General features: G+C 47.3%; 1 protein-coding gene across 4 annotated transcripts in view; it reads right to left on the bottom strand.

Moving 5' to 3' along the window:
- Window positions 1-1,918: 1,918 nt before the first annotated feature.
- LOC118514169 (homeotic protein distal-less) overlaps window positions 1,919-19,293 on the bottom strand; it is a 46,587-nt gene continuing 29,212 nt past the window's right edge. For 3 of the 4 annotated variants that reach the window (XM_036060832.1, XM_036060833.1, XM_036060830.1), the window contains exons 4-7: window positions 4,679-4,823; window positions 4,360-4,458; window positions 4,071-4,266; window positions 1,919-3,935 (exon numbers count right to left, since the gene is read on the bottom strand). In XM_036060832.1, coding sequence (XP_035916725.1) covers window positions 3,917-3,935; window positions 4,071-4,266; window positions 4,360-4,458; window positions 4,679-4,823 — 459 coding nt within the window. In that variant the 3' untranslated portion in view covers window positions 1,919-3,916. The remainder of the gene's footprint in view (window positions 3,936-4,070; window positions 4,267-4,359; window positions 4,459-4,678; window positions 4,824-19,293) is intronic. The other variant, XM_036060834.1, reaches the window with a different exon arrangement.

The raw sequence follows: 19,293 nt of genomic DNA, 5'->3' as shown, positions 1-19,293 counted from the left end.
TTCTCCGTCAAGATCGAGTCGGCGACATTGAAACGGATCGTGGCAGTATGAGACAGTTTCGCTCATGGGGCCACCACGCACAGTCTCGCGGTGAGGCAAAAGTCTTTTTCCATCCCAATGGTAATGGACCTTCGTAAAGCCGTCTTCGCTGGAGACTATTTGGTAGACTATTGGAGTTCGCTTGTACACTGCTTCTAGCTTCTATGAAGCCACTTGATTTAATGGGACAAATTTCTTTAATAAATAAGATAAATAGTTCGTTAAAGGTAAATGTTTTACAGGTGAACGATTTTTAAATTAAGGTTATAATAATGTATTCGTCTACATTGATCTTGGTCTTGGATGGAAAGATTTTACAAATCTGGCTTTGAAGATGAAAAATCAAATGAGAAATGCAATGTAAGGCAATATCTGCATAATAAAGAGCTCATCATTTGAATTTTTTACAGGATGCAAAATGAAAAGACCAGGGTTCAAATCCCATCCAGATCGCCTCCCCGTACGTAGGGTTGACTACTTTGCTACGGGTAAATTCCATAAATGGCAGGCCGAGACCTCTGGAGGTTGTAGTGCCAAGGAAGAAGAAGAAGAAATGAAATGACAGTCGAGGCACTTAAAAGGTGTCTAATTTCAACCCAAAGAGCCGTTCAAGAACATTTTTCACGGCCAACCAGGCTTTGTACTTAGGTGATCTTGCTTGTGAAAATATTCTGTGGCACTCGAAAGGCTTTTTGTTAGCCTGTCCAGCGCACAGAGAATTTTCACCGATCCCGGTCCTCAGTATAGACAACTGCCCCACTACCACCTAGACTAGAGGACTTTATAGGAATCAACATTTTTAAATTTATTGTTGATACCAGGTCTAAGGAACGTACAACTTATTTTCTGTATCGGTAAGCTTGATCGCCAGAATGCAATCAGAAACCCGGGTAGGTTATTAATATCAGAACGAATGAGCTTCTGATGCCTCAGTGTAAGCATCTTGAAGATATCAAACTTGCTATTAGGCAGTGAAACAATTTTTGTTACAAAATATTGTGAGTGTGATTGTAATTCAAAATTTTGCACTTCCCATATCAGTAAAAAAAAATATGTTGTGTTAAACTGCCTAAAACTAAGGGTGACTCTATAGAAAATCGATACAGTGTACGAAAATCATAAGAAAAATACTCACCATGACTAGCCTGATTCCGATCGCAAATTTCACCACTAAATTGTATCTTCTTTCGCAAAACTACCACTACATAAAATTGGGCACTGAAAATTCGTTTATGATTTTCATAATAATCTTTAATACCACTGGTTTTGTCGGTTTTCTTTTTCAATTTTGCAAATAAACATAAACAATATGTTCGCCTAATCGCTTGCCTACTGTACTGCATTGAACCTGCTGCCTTCATCCAGCAGAATCCACACACAATCAGCTGGAATCAGCATAGCTACGGGATCCACACGGTTTACACGGTGTTTGTGTTTAATTTGTTTAATTACATTACCATACCAGCTTTTGTAGATGAGTTCAAAAGCAAACACTAAAATTTGAGGGAATGGGGTGATTTTGGGTGGAATTCAAAAATACAACACGCGGGAGAAAACAAACCCAAATTATCGATTTTTCATGTTCAATTTTTACTCTTTTGTTTTAGTTTTTTTTACCCTTTTCCATCCGTTGAAACTAGACACTTGGGTGCTAGCTTCGGTCACAGCATTAAAACAGTTTGTGCACACAGCATTTTTTCTTTCACGTTTGCGCGTTCGATTGGTGTGTTTTGCTGTTCTGGTTAACCGGTTGAGTGCTTTACTTTACTGTGTTTTGTTTACTTACGTTTTTTTCCACTCCATTTTCCCAATACTGTACACTTCTATTTTTTACCGTCTTTTTCATGTTTTCTCATGTTTTTCTTTAAACTTTTCAGCATTGATTTTATGACTTTTATTTTTGCTTTTATTTTCATTTTCTATTCTTGTTTCTCTCATCATTGAACAAACGCACACAGTCTGCCGTTTTACTTTTGTAATGGTTTTCTTTTCCACTTTATTTCACCGCTTCTACTGCCGCAGTACAGTACGACGCTATATCACTACCTTACATGTTACGCCATCAAGTTTTAGTTTCGGGTGTGTCCGTGTGTTTGTTGTTTTAAAATGTTTCATTTTCAATTAAATACTTTCATGTTTCACGCTTCCGGGCGCCCTACCGTGTCCTTCTATGCTAACGGCCTTTTCCACGATCGCTCCAAATGTTAGTCAATAAGTTGCTTTACTTATAGTTGTGTGTGTGTGTGTGTTTGTTTAGCATTATGTATAGGTATACGTGTCCCCCTATCCCACTGGCAGGGACATGCGTTTAAATCTGCTATGTACAAAAATTGGCTTACTAAAAAAAAACTATCCAAAAACCTAAAACAAACAAAAAACAGAGACACAGCAGCGTCACCTGTGCTCTCACTTCACAAGCTTTCCCGATCATGTTTCGTAGCTTTTCTCTCTTTGTTCGTCTGTCTATCTGTTTGTCTGGCGATGTGTGTATGTGTGTGTGTGTGCGTGTGGTGAAATAAAAGCTTGTCTCTCGGGTTTTGGCGGGTTTTGGTTTTGCGTTTTACGAAAACGAACTCCCCAACTCTATCCGTGTGTGGCAATTGCCCGGACGGCGTTTTTGGCGAGCAGAATAAAATTACCATTCCGCTGCCGCAAAACTGAGAGGCTTAGCTCGAGTGTTGAAAGTTCGTTTTCTTCCACGGCTCCAGCACGAACCAAACGCCATCGATTCGGGCATTCCGGTGTGAGATCGCGTGTCTACAGGGCACGATCTGTGGCAAATTAGGCTTTTTTTATCCCTCCTTTTTTCTCATTGGCAAGCTTCGCTCTACATTAAAATGCTTACAGCAATATTGAACTTGGTGGTGGTTTTTTCGGGGGGGTGTTGCTAGTTGAAATAGCGACTGATCACTGTTCTAAGTAGGTTCAAAATGGCGGTATCCCGTGGTCAGCTTGCTTGGTTGCCAAAAGTCTTGAGGATCGATTTTCTTGCATCAATTAGCCCCAAAAAAAACTCTAGACAGATCTTAAGTAACAGACACTCTTCCATGCTTTTTTTATGTAATAATTTTAAAAGACAGACAGCCCGAACCGATCAACTTTTAACACTACTTTATCAAACCCGATCAAGCGGGTTCAAGCTCCAGGACCCACGTACATTACTAAAGGATACGTGGCATTTTGTTTGTAACACGCTTTAAGAAATATTGCACAGAACCTGTTCCGATTGTACCGTGTGATGCTGGTGAGCTTGATCCCGGTTTAGTTGGCAAATTAAAAACAAATCACTCACTCACACACACACTCGCACACACACACACTGGGCTAAAAGCATTCGTCGCGAATTCTTTGCTAATTAAAAGTAACAGTTACATCGGAACGGAACAGAAACCGCAAAATATACAGAACCCCTTTACGTTTTGTGTTGTGTTTTAGTTTTTAGGCCGAGTCCGTTGTGAAATGTGTCCTGGACCGGCCACTTTGCAACAAGTATATTACTACACGAAAAAAAAGAGGAGAAAATCGTGCTAGCAGCTAGATTTTCGCCTCCCTAAAACAGGTCATATAAAATTAACGGATCACGGTGCCAAGGATTAAAACTTAGGATGCGATTCACTTGTTTCCTTCTTCTACTTGCTCGGGATTTTTAATTTAAATGTATTTATGTTTTAATTGTTTCCTGCTCTGATTTGCTTACTTTTTTTTCCTCGGTTTTCATTGTTCTATAGTAAGGGTTTGTTCAATGCCGGCAGTATAATAGGTCCGTTCGCACACCTATCTATCGCCCAACCCCAACCTTATCTAGGAGAGTTATGTTCTTACCGTTGTCGCTTAAGCACTAGGGATGGTTAAAATTATAATTTACATTCTCGTTATGTTAAACCGCGGGCCACACTCTGTTGGTAAAATTTGGGGGAGAGAGAAAGAGAGAGGGGGAAAAAATATTTAAAATATTTTCTCTAATAATTCTTCCGCCAAAATATCAACGGTCAAAAGCGGACAAAGTAAATTGCAACTTCCAAGCCACTTACGTTAACAGCGACGGGTTCGTTTCCGGCTGATACCAGTACTGAGGTACGTAGCCACCCATCTGCGGTGCGTGGGTCGGTTGCGGAGGTGCGTGATTCGTCTGCGGTGCCATCTGCGGCGGTTTGTGGTCTGCCCAGTGCGGTGGCGGTTTCTGCTCCCAGGGTGCTTGCGAGGGCGGACTAAGACCTGGAATGCGGCCAGTAGTGAGCGAATAGCGCTATTAGTCTTCAGCGTCACGGCGCAAGGGGGGGGGGGGGGGGGGGCGAATGAAAGGTGGTTGGCTACACTTACCAGGTGATAGTTCCGAGACGGGGGTGCTAGACGGCGTTGGACTGTGGCCGGGAGGTAGGAAATGCGAAGGCGAACCACTGCTCGATCCGCCACCGGGTGCTACAGGAAAACACAAAATAAAAAGGGAAAAAAGAGATATTTATTATTTATGAAAATTTTCTAATGAAAGCAAGTTGAATAAACATCATTTGATTATCAAAACATCCAAAAGACAAATTAATGTAACAGAAACTATTCAAAAACGAGGCAGTATTTCGGTCATTTTTTTAGGTATATCAAGCTCGGTTCAATAAAGAACTAGAAGAACTATTTCCCTTACCTTGATGCATGTTCTGATGCTGTGACGGACTGTGGCCTCCCTGGTTCGGTCCACCCAATGGAAGTCCTCCTCCAACGCCCGGTGCCTGCGCCGCTTTCATCATCTTCTTGTACTTGGATCGCCGATTTTGAAACCAGATCTTAACCTGCAGAAGTGAGAGAGAAAAGGAAAATCCAATTAAGATTATTGTTGCACTTTTTTTTTAATTGTTTAAGAATCTATTTTACTACACGAAAAAGAAGAGAAAAGAAAGAAAAGTGCAGCGAAAATTGTTAACATGGATGTTGCGGTAACTGATGTTGCGTGGGTCGTATGTCGCATGAACATGTTGCATCGAAGCGTTGTCCGGTGCGACAAATAAGACGTAAGACGTTTGAATCGTATGGAAGAGCAGAATGTAAGAAGAACTCTTTTCGATCTTTAGAACCTTTTTAAGTACAATAAATATACAATTGATACTTAAACAAATAATGTTTAATAAATTGCATGTTTCATGATGAGAAATCGCATTCCAAATTAACGCATTTATGGCTCACTTACAAATGGCGATTGAAGCATAATATGTATGACATCCATGGCCAAAAAAGACAGGAATCCATCAGCGTATTTTACATTTATTTATGATACAACTATTATATCGCATCATAAATTTAGATGCGTTCATCGATACAGCCGATAGACAACCGATTTGCATGCCGTCATCCATATGCCGATGGTGTATCATAAAAATTCACTGTGCTTTGCCCTACCAAAGCCGCCGATGGCGCAATATCATGTCCGTATTGCTTCATTAGAATCACTCTTCCCTTCAACACTTCCCCCCCCCCCCATCGTCGCTACTTCTCGATGCAGCATGTTCTGTGCCCCCGGCCGATGGCGAGCACTATTTTTCATCTCCATTTTTGCAACAAACTTCTCTTCGCCCCATCGCCGTCGATGCCATTTTAACGAGCTCTTTCACCGCACTGACTGCTACCGGGTTTGATAAAATCGTCTACCGAACGACGTGAAGGGGACCGGCACAACACGTGGAGCAAAAAAAGCAGGCAAAACTATAATACAACAAAACTGAAAGCTTATCGCACCAGCCCACCACGGCTCGTCGCCGGAGAGAGCACCGGCTTCAATTCATTTGTGGACTGGGGTGGCGCACCGGGGGGGGGGGGGGGAATAAATTTTCCATTTTAATTGAAATATTATTTAAATGAGATACGGACAACAGAAACACATCTCTCTCTCTCTCTCTCGCTCTCTCTTGGTGCCTTCGGTGCCCAGTAGTCGATAACGCTTTTTGGTCCCGGGGTCCCTGTAGCCCTCGGGAGTGGATAAAATTATGTCAAGCGCTGTGAAAAACGGCCGCTAGATGGCGATTTATTTAGGAATTCGCGGGAACTCCGTGCGCCGACACTGCAATTGATCAGTTAGGTTCAATCAATTGCGAACTCCATCACATTCCGCCGGTAAGATGATTGACCTCGAAACATGTGCAAATCTACAAATCGCGCCCCGGTAGAATTGGGTTTTATGTCCACTGGTTCGGGCGAAATCACAACTCGATGGAATCTACTGATGTACATCTCCAAAAACGCTCTCCAACAGCCGAGATGCAAACACACACAGCGATCGTCGTAAATCACGGCTGATTAAAGCTGATTAGAGCACGCCACCAACATGATATCCACTCGGCTCAAGCTCACTCACACACACGGAGACTCGGCTGCCATTCTCCCATGGGAGTTATTTAAATCAATTGAACGGCTAAGCCACTCCAGCTCCCTCCAGGCAGATAGCAGCTTACGGGGTGCGCGCACACGTTCGATGTTTGGCTCGACTTTGCTTAAATCAAAGACGATCGTCAGTCAGTGGCACTCCGACGTGGCGACGATGTGATCTTGTTGTGCGTTTCCGAACGAGTCCGGTACTGCGATAACGCACGCCGTGCACAGCTGACACAGTTTTCCTGACACAGTGCGGCTGCTGTGACAAGTGCTGGATGCGGGCACACTCTGTGCACCGTGCTGCGAACATAAATAAAAATTAAAACTGATAAACAGCGATTAATGAAATGTTTCCGCCCTCGGCGCGTAGAGTGGATGCGCCATGTGGAGTGGACAGTGCGGAGCTGTGTGTTCGCCGCGGACAGTATCCGATCTAGACGCGCTGTCTCGGAAGTGCCCTGGATGACTGTGCAGCAGATGGATGTTTTAGAGTTGCGTTTAATTAAGTTGCCATACGAACCATACGGCTGGGCAAAGTACTGCTTCGTACGAGTCTTGACAGGAGAGCATTAGACAAGGTTTAGACGAGCGATCTCTAGGGTTTCAGCTCTGAGCCGAAGAAGCGCTGAGTCTCTGAACTAATTAAACTTGCACTGTTTATTAACGAGAGCCTTTTGAATAGATTTTGCAAACAATAAAGTCTCTAGAGATATAAAGACAGGGGAGAGTTCCCATTCTCGGTGGGATATTGCACCAACGAACGCTATCGTGTCATTCTAGATTTTCCACCGAGCACGTTTGTGTTCGCTACGATTGCTTAACCCACAGCCCCAAGCACCCAGCCAATGCTTTGTTGGAGGTGGAGGTACCTGTCCATCAAGGATTCCAAAACTTCGTCCGTCACGCCAACAGCAAACACGACAACGACCACGACGACGACTACGACGACCTGTCCTTGGGGGCAGCGGCAGCGAATACAACAACAACAACAAGAAACCCTCCCGCATCGACTTCCTGCCACTAATTTATCATTTCGAAAGCGGCGCACGGCAACCTTTAAGATATCTCTCCCGCTCTGCTGCGTCGCTGCCATCTTTTTCCACAAACCGTTGAAGTTCGTGAGTTCGTGCGAGGTGCCGGTACAGAGTATGAGACGCCGAAAAGGGAAGGACCCTCCGTTGGTAGGGCTTTCGGTTTCCGAAGTTTCACCGCACCGTGTACTTGAAACGCCCGCCAGTATTGCGGCTTTTGACGTGTTCTGAGAGTACACGGGGGGGGGTTTCGGTTTTTTTTTTGCTTCACTCGCTCGGAAGATTACAATCAACAGTGACATACAGCGACGAGCGCTGCAACACACGCAAACGTCACCCGAACATGGCGTTCTCTCTGACATGCTGCTGGGCAAATTGAGCTGGCACAGGACACTCACAGGACACACATTCCTTCGTGGGGCGGAACTGGTGAAAAAGTGTCAAAGGTTGACAGGAGCGCCTAACCTCAAACATCAATCATGCTTCCGTGTCACCTACGCGAGAAGCTATGGCGCAGCAGCGCTTCCGAGCGCCCGAGTGCACATGCGCCAGTGTATTCGTCGGAGGAAAATGGGTGTTTCCCACCCAGTGTTGCAGTGCTCGCGGAAGATAAGGCAACCAAAAACACCCGGTGCAAAAACGGCAGGGCTTTTATCATGGTGAAAACTGGCAACAAAGTTGTGGGCCAACTTGTTCCTTCTTCTGCGTCTTTTTCTTCGTTCTGTGAATAGGGTTGCATTAAATATGCAACCCGTCGAGCGGTGTGGATGGATGGAACGTACGGCCGACGGTGAAACAACATGTTGATCAATGTTTTGCTGACGTTTTTATGCTGATGCCCGTTTTGTTTCCATTCATGCAAGCAATTTCTCAAGCTCCGAAGCTGGTTCCGGGGGAACTTGAGAGGTGAAGACGAAGAGCTTGTGGAGAGGCCACCTCCAACCCTGTGAAGGAACGGAAAGGTTTCATTCTCTCTCATTCTTAGACCGGCCTCCAGGGGGTCTCTTCCAAAGTCTGGACACTCGAAGGCACCTCCCTCGAATGAAGAAGGAACATCGAGCGGGCAAAAAACAACCTTCCTCCAACCTCCAACCTACGGGTTCCATGTTCTTCCCGTATCAACATGTCTCTGGTGGTACTCATCTCCGGCGCTGGCTTCTGTGCGAGCCTCGGGCATCTTCTCGGAACCATGGCCAGGACAGCCTCCAATTCCGAGCCAATGGAACCTCTTTCTGGCAATCGGTTCTGTTCAGCTTTTGCCTGTGGCATCCATGTTCCACATCGAAAGGATTCTCCATTCGCCCGTCCGGAACTCGATCTCTTGGGCGATAGGGAGTTCCCTGTAAGAACTCAAACATGGGCTCACCCAACACTAGACAGCGAAAGAAGGGATCCGAAAAGCGGATTCTTTGCCCTGAGGACACTACGCTCTCACACAACCACATCCACACACACAGCCGGACCAGGTCCATGGTGGAGCGTAAAGAGAAAATTTTGAATAATTGATGGGGTGCCATTACCACCTTATTTTATTTTTATTACCCACCAAACTCTTCCCAGCCAACCCTTTTGCTAGCTTCCCTCGCTTGTGGCCACTCTTTGCGACAATGCGAATTACCCCTGGGTTGGGGACTATGACCATGCATCAGCAGTAGTTCTGCAGCGAGACTTTTATAACTGCAAAGGAGAAGCATACAGGGTTGCTTCAGCCGGGAGTTTGATTCCATCAGCCACTGCAATGAGCAGGCTCTCGGCAGGCTCATAACGCCTTAATCTCTCGGTGCAGATCGATCGAGATTAAGCGCCCACCTAGCTTACGGGTGATCGTTAATGAGAGGGTGTACTTAGCGATGGAGAGAATAACGAAAAGGGGAAACCGGATCTGCTTGTGTAAATAAAACGTTTAGACTGAAATCCATACGCTTCGGTGATAATTAATTCCAACTCTCAAGTGGCCCATTTTTATGGTGAGAAAATGAGTTTTATGGTTGCGCAGAACATTCCGCGGGGCTTTGCGAGAGTACTACGGTAGCGCTAGCGATCGAATAATTGGTTTTATTTATCACGACTCCGCAATGTGTGCCAGCGAACAGGTGCTTTTGATTGGAAAGTTCTCCGCGGGATGATAACGATAACGACTCGCTATACTTACTGAGCAGTTAATAATGTAGTGCCTCTTTTTTTGTTGGAGTCTCCCATCATCCCGTGGAAAGCTTTTCCCGAGAGATGGATACCCACTGCCTGGAGCTAACGGGAATCAAACAACGCTCGAAGGAGTTCCCGTGCCCCTGAAGACATGTCGATCTGACCACCTGAACGCGCATCACCGACCAACCTCGAGCGCTCGAGAGTCAACCGATCAGATTCGTCGATTGTTTTTTGCCCGCATGCATTCTCATTCCCGGGTCCGCCGCACCGACGGGACAAATCTGACGTCGTCCGGGGACGCTTCGCCCATGCAATAGACCTTCCCACGAAACCAACGCCGCAGAGACGATAGGCAAGAACATATAAATTATAAATTGAAGTTTACATATCGGTGTGCGGTGTAGCGTGGCGAAGGCGAAAGCCACTCCGCAAAGGGTGTTCTCATCGAACCGTGACCGGAGATCGTGTGTGTGTGTGTATGCACACGCAGTCCAAAGGCTTGCCACGGAGTATGAAGATCGTTTGTGATCTTGTGTGTGTGTGTGTACTTTGCTTGATGTGTACGCGCATTTTTTGATGAGCTGAAGTTTATAAGCTGCTGACGGAAGGAACGATGTGACAGTGGTGGAAGTGGCCACGGATGTTGCTTTGCTGATGCTAATGTTCCCGGGCATCACACTATCGAAAGGGGTGTGTCACAGAGGGCGGACAGGAAGCGGATAGGTTGGGTGTGCACGGTTAACCGCACCGGGTGCGCACTGGAGAGTTTCAGTGACATTGTTCTTGGGATCGTTGGAAATCGTTGGAAACCAACCACATCAAGGTCGACTGATTGTGTGGCCGACTGCCGGCGTACTGATGTGAGTGATGTTCTTCACTACGGAAATATTCTCAATTTTGAATGACTTCAAACCATTCATAAAAGCTTCAGAAGAAGATAGAACGCTTGGTGGCGTAGAAGCGAACGAAACTCATTACCCAATTTAAAATCAATAAAACTGACCAATCGCTATAAATCAAACAGATCCTACGAAAAGATCACACAATTGCAGCAAGCCTCCAACAAAACACCAAGATCGATCGACGATTCGCAACGATCGAACGGCGAAACCACACCGCAATCAAACGAACAAACGCGCCCGGAATGTAAACCACCGGCTCCGCACGGCGATCGAAGCGAACGGCGATCGATCCATCGATCTGCGGTGCGACACGGCCGTACGCAACCGCGGTTTCGATGAAAGAGCCCCGATAAACCCAGGGAGCCCCATAATTGGCAAACTGCCTCGCGATCGCGCTCACAGAGACGCGCCAGAGAGGAAGAACGAGGGGCCGTGCGTGTACGCGTGTGCGCGCGACCGTGTACCGCGAGAAACGAGTCGCCAAGGTTGGCAAAAGCCGCGCCACGGAAGTTGCCACCGCGTTTTAGTAGCCGATCGAGTGGCAGCGCGAAGAACGAAAAGCAGAGCGAAAGCAAAGCAAAGGAAAAAAACAAGGTTAGATTTATGTCTCGATTGTTTTCTCGTCCCGGGACATCCCGACATCGGATGGCTCGCTCTCTTTCTCTGTCTGTGACATCGTCTACATCGAAGGTTCCGGGGGACGAGTGAAGACTGGGAGCTTGGATGGAAGAGGGATAAATAAAATGTATCAATTCGCATGATAAATTTTTCACTATTGATTGTGTGGTTTCCAGCCAACCCCCATGTGCTTTCTCCACGCGTTCCCTTTCCACGGACGGACGGAAAACACGTTTCCCAGAAACCGAGGGAGTTCATTCCCTCGGGAGACATTGTCATGCGAAAAGGGTCGGCAAAGGAAGCGAAAAAAAAAAGGCCAGTAAAACAGATCTTTCCAGCCTACCGAATCCGTTCCATGTTCCATGAGGACATGAGGCGGCAGTAGAAAACCGGTGACAGAACTTTACACCGGTCGTGTGACAGTCTAATAAAAATATCACACCAACCGGTTCGCTTTGTTGTGAGCCGTTTGGCTACCCGATCCCCTATTAGGACGTTCGGCGAAGGATACGCGGCGAAGGTCCCGGGATCGACGGCAGATCGGAAAGTGTCGATCGAGATTGATCGCTTGTCAAAACAGTTGCTCAATCATATCGGGCAACCGGGAGCGAGTTGGAATGATCGATCGACAGGAGCACAGTGTCCGATGTCAGTGCGCGGTTTGGATTTAGGACCTCCTGTTGGGAACGATTTAATCGAGCGATTTAATCGGTGTTGTAAGCATGTGTTTGAGCAACTTATTGCTACCGTAACGTGACCCCGAGTGAGACATCGCGGTGGTGTGATTGGGAGAGTAGCGGCTTTTCATAGCGAGCGTCGTGGGATCAAAACTCAAAGAGAGTAAAGAGACATAGAAATGATCTACTTCCAGCTTCTAAACTCTCTCAAGTACTTCTGCCCTTACTCGTCTTTTATCAAAAACCCCCAGGCAAACACTCAGCTGACGATGATGACCACGACCTTCTCGTCAATACACGTTGACCATCTGTCGTTTTCGTTTGGCCCCCGCGGGAGAAGAAGAGTTATGCAGTTCGTGTGATCTCTTCCGGACCTTTTGCACATACGCGGTTTGTGATGGCCCGCCGAATGACATAGAGCCGGTTTGTGAGATGCATTCGTCACTCGCGCACGCTGTTGTGTGTGCATCAAATGCACCGACACACACCACCACTCTCCTCCTCAACAGGTCGCTCTCTCCAACCCCTCAGTGCTGCACTTGCTTTCCACAGCACACTGCGATCTTCATCATCAGCCAGCCCGCGCGACAGCTTTTTCTTGGGGAAGATCAACACAACACGGGTGGCAAAAAAAAACAATCGCCCAAACACACACACACACACTGACGAGAGAATTGCTGATGTTGCATCAACGGTGGTGGTGCATCATCGGTGCCACAAGCGCTCGCGCGCACTCTCTAAAGCATATATAAAAATTGACTGATGTGCGGACAACGTGGAATACAAATGAGGGGCGGTTTTTGTACACGCACACACAAACACACACTGGAACCAAGCCTTTGGTGTGTGCTATGGGAGATTTTTTTGCCGTTCACCCGTTCCGTCGTTTTTTTTTCTTTTTGTTGATCGCTGTGCTGTGCATTGCGTTACTTGCTTTGAAAGGAAAAACGCGTCAGGTTCGTCGCTGTTGGGGCTGCCAACGTTTCGCTTTATCGCTGAGACAACCTCCACCAGGTGACGTCGGACACTCCGTGTCGCATTCGATTAACGTACAGCTAACCTTTAACATGACTTCACTGGTCTCGGACAACGACAACACAACAACAAAAACATACACCACACAACATACATACATGAGACCGGATGTCTCGCGAATGCATGACTACGCTGGCTGCACTTGTACGGAGCAGTCAATCAATTGTCCTGCTTGACCCTCATTCTCACACTGTCTTTCCCGCTACGCAAGCACCAGCGAAGCGTAACGAAGGAAAAACTCGAACGAAGATTTTCTTTACCCTCTTCCCAAAAAATGATTAAAAACGAATAAAATGATTTCTGATTGTGGATTTTTGCTATAGCACTGGCCGAGTTTAAGCACAAATTCTTCAGAGTAGAAGCAGTCGACAGTGGGAATGCAAATCGGGAATACGAGGAACTATCTCTCTCGACTGTCATCGTTGCCTGGGTCTGAGCCGGCGACAAGCGACATGCAACGGTGAAGATCACCGTTCGCCACGCGGTTACGCTAGATCTGTCATGCGGAAAATATGCATTCATTATATGCAATTCGATCAACCTTTGAGCGGTGGCGCTTCTCCGGCCGTTCCCTTCCCTAGATAGATGGATTGTTGCGTTCGATTTTTATCGTAAAGTGTACCGAGCCTCCAACATCTTGACAGAAGGCACTGGCCGATCGGGGGCAGGCTAAATGAAATGCACTTTTCCTTCGTTTCCTTTCCGCAATCACTTTGGTCTGCCCTCTTGCTGCGGTTTGGTTTCAATGAAACAAACACACACACACACACAAAAAAAACGCGGACACAATTTCAATTATTTAATTATTTTAATAAATTGTAACGACGTGGGAATGATGGGCAAATGTGTGGTCGGTTCGTCGATTTTTCGGTTTTTTGCTCCTCTCCGTTTGCCATGCTTTGCAGTGACACAGACAGTATCGATGATGTTCGCACAGAGAGAGAGAGAGAGAGAGAGAGAGAGAGCTGAAGACAGCGGAAGAAAAACCACCCGAACAGGCGCCTACTGGAAGACATTTTATTGTCCATTTTAATTGGCCCAATTTCTGTAGGTTCGCAGGGCCAACGCGAGCTCGTAAGATCGTCTTCGGGCCGGCCCGGTACGCACCGCGTGGAATGCACCAACATCTGCCATTCATCCAGCCCGAGTTGGAATGCACTTTTACAATTTATTTAGCCTCGAGCACATTTCCTTGCTCATTACATATCCTCCGTGGAGAGCTATGTGCCTTTTTTTTTTGCGGGGCCCACGCTCAAGCTGCTCGGATGGGATATGTTATCAGGATGTGTAACAACTTTATCGACAAGCTTCATTTTTAATGTTGCAACAAAATTTCCACTTATTGAAATAGATAAACGCGTTTTATGTAATATTTTTTGCTACATCTTTGCTGCTTGCTTTTTTTTGTCGCTCATAATTGCTGCAGGCACGTCATTTGGTGCATTTGCGGCACCTTGAGATTAGAGCCTTGCGACGCGGGTGCAATATGTGTTCTTGCTAGGTCGTGTGAAGCGATCGGCTCGGGTTTTTTTTTTCGTTGCTCTTGCTCGTTCCTAGAAAACCTTGATCGTAACTATCGAATCGTGTACGTGCGGCTTACCGTGCCTACATATTAGAGACGTGTTTTGCGCAACCCCTTGGGTCTCCCTCTGCCAGTCCACACTTCATCGAGAGTTATGAAAGAAATCAATCATTTGCCATCAAGCGTCAAGCGTTCAATCACGGCGTCGCTTTTCGCTGTTTGTTGTCGTCGTTGTCGACAGGCACCCGGGACCGTGTGTTGTCTTAGGGCTCGAGAGCGATCGGGTAGCGAGGGTAGTTTCAAGATCAGGCCACCCCGAACGATCGCGCCTGATAGCTGCCACACGCGCCAACACAATTTGCTGCTCGCCCGCTGTCGATTTTGCGAACGGGCAACTGGCTGCACCTGCTCGCCCGTACACTCTAAATCAGCATCCCCAACAGGCGTTCCCCCGCACCCGGTGCACTTCCGGACGGCGGAGAGACAACCCACCTAAAGATCACTTCATTTTCGCGTCGATCGCACTGCACACTGTGCGCCGTATTAATTATTCATTCGATGCGTAACGGAACGCGTCCGATCGGGTCGGGTAGTTGTGGCGTGGACTGATCGATCGGTACGCGGAGGTGATCACGATCTGTTGCCTGCAGGATTTCATCATTAAGGTCGGAGGTACACTGTACTGGGAGAATCCCCCTCGAGCGGGTGGTTTGGCTTGGTAAAGCGATACAGTCACAGGAAAATTACCGAAGAAAATCACAACGGCTTAGACCAGTAGCACCCGGAGCTGGAGTGCAGTGCAGCACAAGGTCGTGAGCTGTGGATGCAGTTATGGGAGCAGGAGGCGTGAAAATTGTGCCGAAACGGGGATGTTTTGCAAATGAAAAGTTCTTTATTTTTTTGTTGAAATACGAACCGTAATAAAACAAAAGGTTCAATAAAAAAAATATTTAAAAAGTAGCCACATGTTTATGCCCATAACTGTAGTTCGCTAATATCCACCGACGTAGCACAATATACGGGCCCAAAAAATCCTCTCCAATAAGTCAAGAATACTAGACCTTTTGTCGCGATTTTAAAACCACTTCTAAATCCCTTAAAAATAACCCAAGTAAAGCACAAAAACGACTAGTATTTGCCAAGTCATCAGTTCGTAGAATCACCCAAGAAGCAGTGAATAAAAAAATCACCCATAAACTCCCCATGGCTTTAGTCATTCCGACCCAAAGAATGCACCTAGAATCGCTGGAAGGGTGGGGATTTTCTACCCCCTACAACCCACCCTTCCTCCAGCAGCTCAAGATCGATGAGGCCGCTTGCCGCTTGGTGATGATAGCAATCATTGTTGCATACCGGGAAATGAAACAATCTCGTTTCCCACATCACAAAACACCGGTGTGCATAGGCCCAGTAACACACACTGGTTGTGTGTGTGTGTCAGGCGTTACTTTGTTTTTAGCATGGCCCCTGGGCCACCCTGAGAATATACCCCCGTAGAGGGCCGTGACGTCATCGGTCATTAGACAAAGACAAAGCTTCCCTCTTCCCAGTCCTCGCCTTGTCTCAGCCCCCGAAAACCGAAGCGTGAAAGGTTAACGCTGAGAATGGAAGGATCAAACACCAGGGGGAGGGACGGGAGATAGAAGGTAGGGGGTAGGTGAGGAGATACGCACGTTACCAGCACCCCCCTTCGTAGTCGATCGGAATGCGTCTTAGTTGACATCTAATCGAAAGCAGAGAACCAGTTCGCACTAGCAGCTGGTGTGCGTGCTCGCAGCCCTGGGTGCCGTGGGCAGTAGGAAAAATCTACTGCATCGATTAATATTGATGAGCGATTGAATGATAATTGTAGATTTTTTCAACCTGCTGGAACCAACGAAGGGAGGGGGGGGGGGAACACCAGAGGAATGCCGAAAGCGGTCGACAAATTTCCATAGGCATGTTTTCCTGCGCGCCATTCACTTGACTTTGAGCGAGCGAGAGACTGTGCGCGCGGTCGGTTTTGTGCAAGCCGTTCAGTTTCCATGGGAGTTTTCCATCGGGGTACGATATGTGGCCGGTGAGCATGTGTGTGGCCTTGTGTGGGTCTCCTTGTCCTCCTACCCCTTCGGGGTGCCGAACCACCGGTCAGGTGAGATACCGTAACAACCGTATTCGCATCGACAAGATGCGTTGGGCTAAGGGCTAACGGATGGAACGGAAGCGTTACAAGTGTGTCACCGTTGGTGGTGCTGGTGGTCTAGGAGCTTTTGGAAAGTTGCCTTCATCGATCACCTCCAGGGCAGGCGCCACTACACACACACACACACACGGTTCCGGACCTCACTAGGGGCACCTGTTTTGCATTTAAAGTGAGACACCAACATGAAGTTGATGATGAGTATCTGCAAAACGATCCCTTTAAAGGGTGCATTTGTTAGAATAAGATAACGCTGATCGTTTTTTATCTGAAAGGCTGGCCCATTAATCTCGTCTAAGTCGGTACAGTAACAGGGAGCATCATCTTTTTGCTGCCCCCTTTTGAAACCCTCCCATCAGCCATTCGCATTACGCAAATGACCAAGACACACCAGGGAGAGTGGCTCGTGTGCGAATGGCTAATGCGATTATGCCCAATGAGACCCAGCTGACGGATGTAATTGCTTTCACTTAGCTTGGTAGTTGGCTAAGCAACCTCAACGCTCAACGCCACGGAGCATCGTCGGAAGGAAGCTGTCAGCCGCAGCCGTGTAAGCATGGTTCACGAAGTTTTTTATGATCTTGCTAATCATTTCTTTGCCTGCTCCAGCTCCAACACCTTCCAGTTTTTTTTCCAGTGCAAAAAAAAACCCATGCTCGCCTCTCGTACGACTCTTGAGGGCCAGTTTTTTGTCCATTCATCTCACTCATTAGAATGATGATTGTCGCTGATAAGCATCTTAACGCCGGAAATTAATGAATGAATCTTGTGCTCCAGGTCTACACCAGCTTCTTGCCAGCGTACATGTTGCGAAACGTTAACGATCCTCAACCCCGAGAGAGAGAGAGAGAGAGAGAGAGAGAGAGTGCGAGTGAGATGGAGAAAGGTATTTACTGCGGCGACATAACATGTCACGGCTCCACACACCAATAAAACCCCGAGTCCGGATTCCTCCCCGGAGCAGTGCGTAGCCCAACGCCAGGGATTGACGCCGCAGAGAGCTTCGAGCCGGACGGATGGAACTCGAGCTGAAGAGATCGAGATAATTTATAGCAATTAAGTTTTACGCGCTTAGGAAGAGCCTCGTTTTGTGCGTCGGGCCGTTCGCGCCAGTCCCTTCACGCCCCTTCGTGTTGGGGTTCGTATGATAAGTTTGCTGGAGGAAATGAAATGCTGGCGAAGGTGAAGGTCAATCACGGCCTTCCCTTAACCAAAACCCCTTCTTACTAACACTCTTACCAAGAGCCCTCCGGTACGATCGGTCTCGTGTAGCAACCTGTTCGACACGGGTTGCTAGATTGAGGAAGTGCACAACAATTGACGCGTGCTGTTGTAACGCCGCGCGGTCGCGGAATCGCAAATGGTTCGCAACCCCTTCACCCTCCCCCTTCCCTTGCAGTGCTTTGTGCCCTTTGTTATGGCGGATGCTGTCTGTTTCGTCTCGTACAAGGCGGATGATGCCCTGTGTGCCCCGGCGAACTGGACGGGCCACCACCTGATGCGTCTAATGCGGTGGACGCTAGAATGACGCTGCTTTGTAGTCTTACAGCATGTTCCGCGGTGATTGTACTATGAGAGTTACACTAAGGTAGAACAACAGCTCATAGAGTCTATTGAGTCTTCTCGATTTATTTAGACTTTTATGCTCACCAATTTAAAGTCCAATGAATGTCTTAACTCCTATCAACAACCCTCAACATTAGTCCAGTGTTCAGAGTCAGAGTCCAGATCACCTCACTAAACCTTTGAGCTGTCATAAGCTGATGGTGAATTCGTTTCAAATCAAGTAATAAACAAAACCTCAGCTTCTCGTCGGATTACTCAACCCCTCAACTTTACCTTCTTACGGCATTCAACTTGCCCTCTCTAGGTGTCCCTTACCAATAGCGCCACTCACCCACCCAATATCTTCATGATAACGGGCACCCATAAAACCTCGACCAAACTGAGTCTTATTGCGAAAACGCGCAAAAATGCACCCTTCCCAAAACTGATGCCGCCACAGCGGCGATGATGATGTTGCCGATCACCGACCGTTTCACAGTGGGGCCGGTCGCATTGGATTCGGTGTTAGTTACGGGCTCATCATCCACGCCGACTGCATCATCGGTGCATCGGTGTGAAAATTGCAATAAAATCCCCGTTGTGCTCCGAGACTCACACACACGCACACACGTACGGCCGGTTACGATCGAAAGCTTTGATGTGATCCGAACTTCTTGCCTCCATCCATCCATCCATCCATCCACTTCATTCAGGTCCCGTGAAACGCACGGTATGGCGATCGGTGAGATGAACTGCAAAGGGTTTTGCTTTCGTCAAAAAGTTGCAGTCGCGGCCTTTAACGTTCGGTTGCCCACCTTTGTATCTACCCCGTTCGGCCCCCTATCTGCCCTATCACTTTTCCGTGGGGAGCAGCAGAACACCAAAAAAAAAAAAAATGAGCGCAAACTTTGCGCATAACTTCGGCGACGGTCGGTTTTATTGTCCTCCCGGATCGCCGCACGCAACTCACAGGTTTGATTTCTTGCCCGGGGGGCAGCAAAACCTTGGGGCAAGCGCCTCGCACCGTAGTCGGAGCCCCTTTTTGGAGCCGTTTGCCGAAGAATGTCCTGCCGGAATTCCACCGATGCCATATAAAAAACGCTTCGCGCAACAACAATCCCGCTCGCCGCGGGAGGATTGCCCGAGCGCTCGATTCCCAGAGCACCTCCGATCGCCGGGAACGCACCGAAAGGACTATCGCCTGGTGAGAAACGTTTTCGGGACATCCCAATGGCAAGGA

Source organism: Anopheles stephensi, chromosome 3 (assembly GCF_013141755.1).
Source record: "Anopheles stephensi strain Indian chromosome 3, UCI_ANSTEP_V1.0, whole genome shotgun sequence".
NCBI lineage: Eukaryota > Metazoa > Arthropoda > Insecta > Diptera > Culicidae > Anopheles > Anopheles stephensi.
This window is presented reverse-complemented; position numbering and strand designations above follow the sequence as displayed.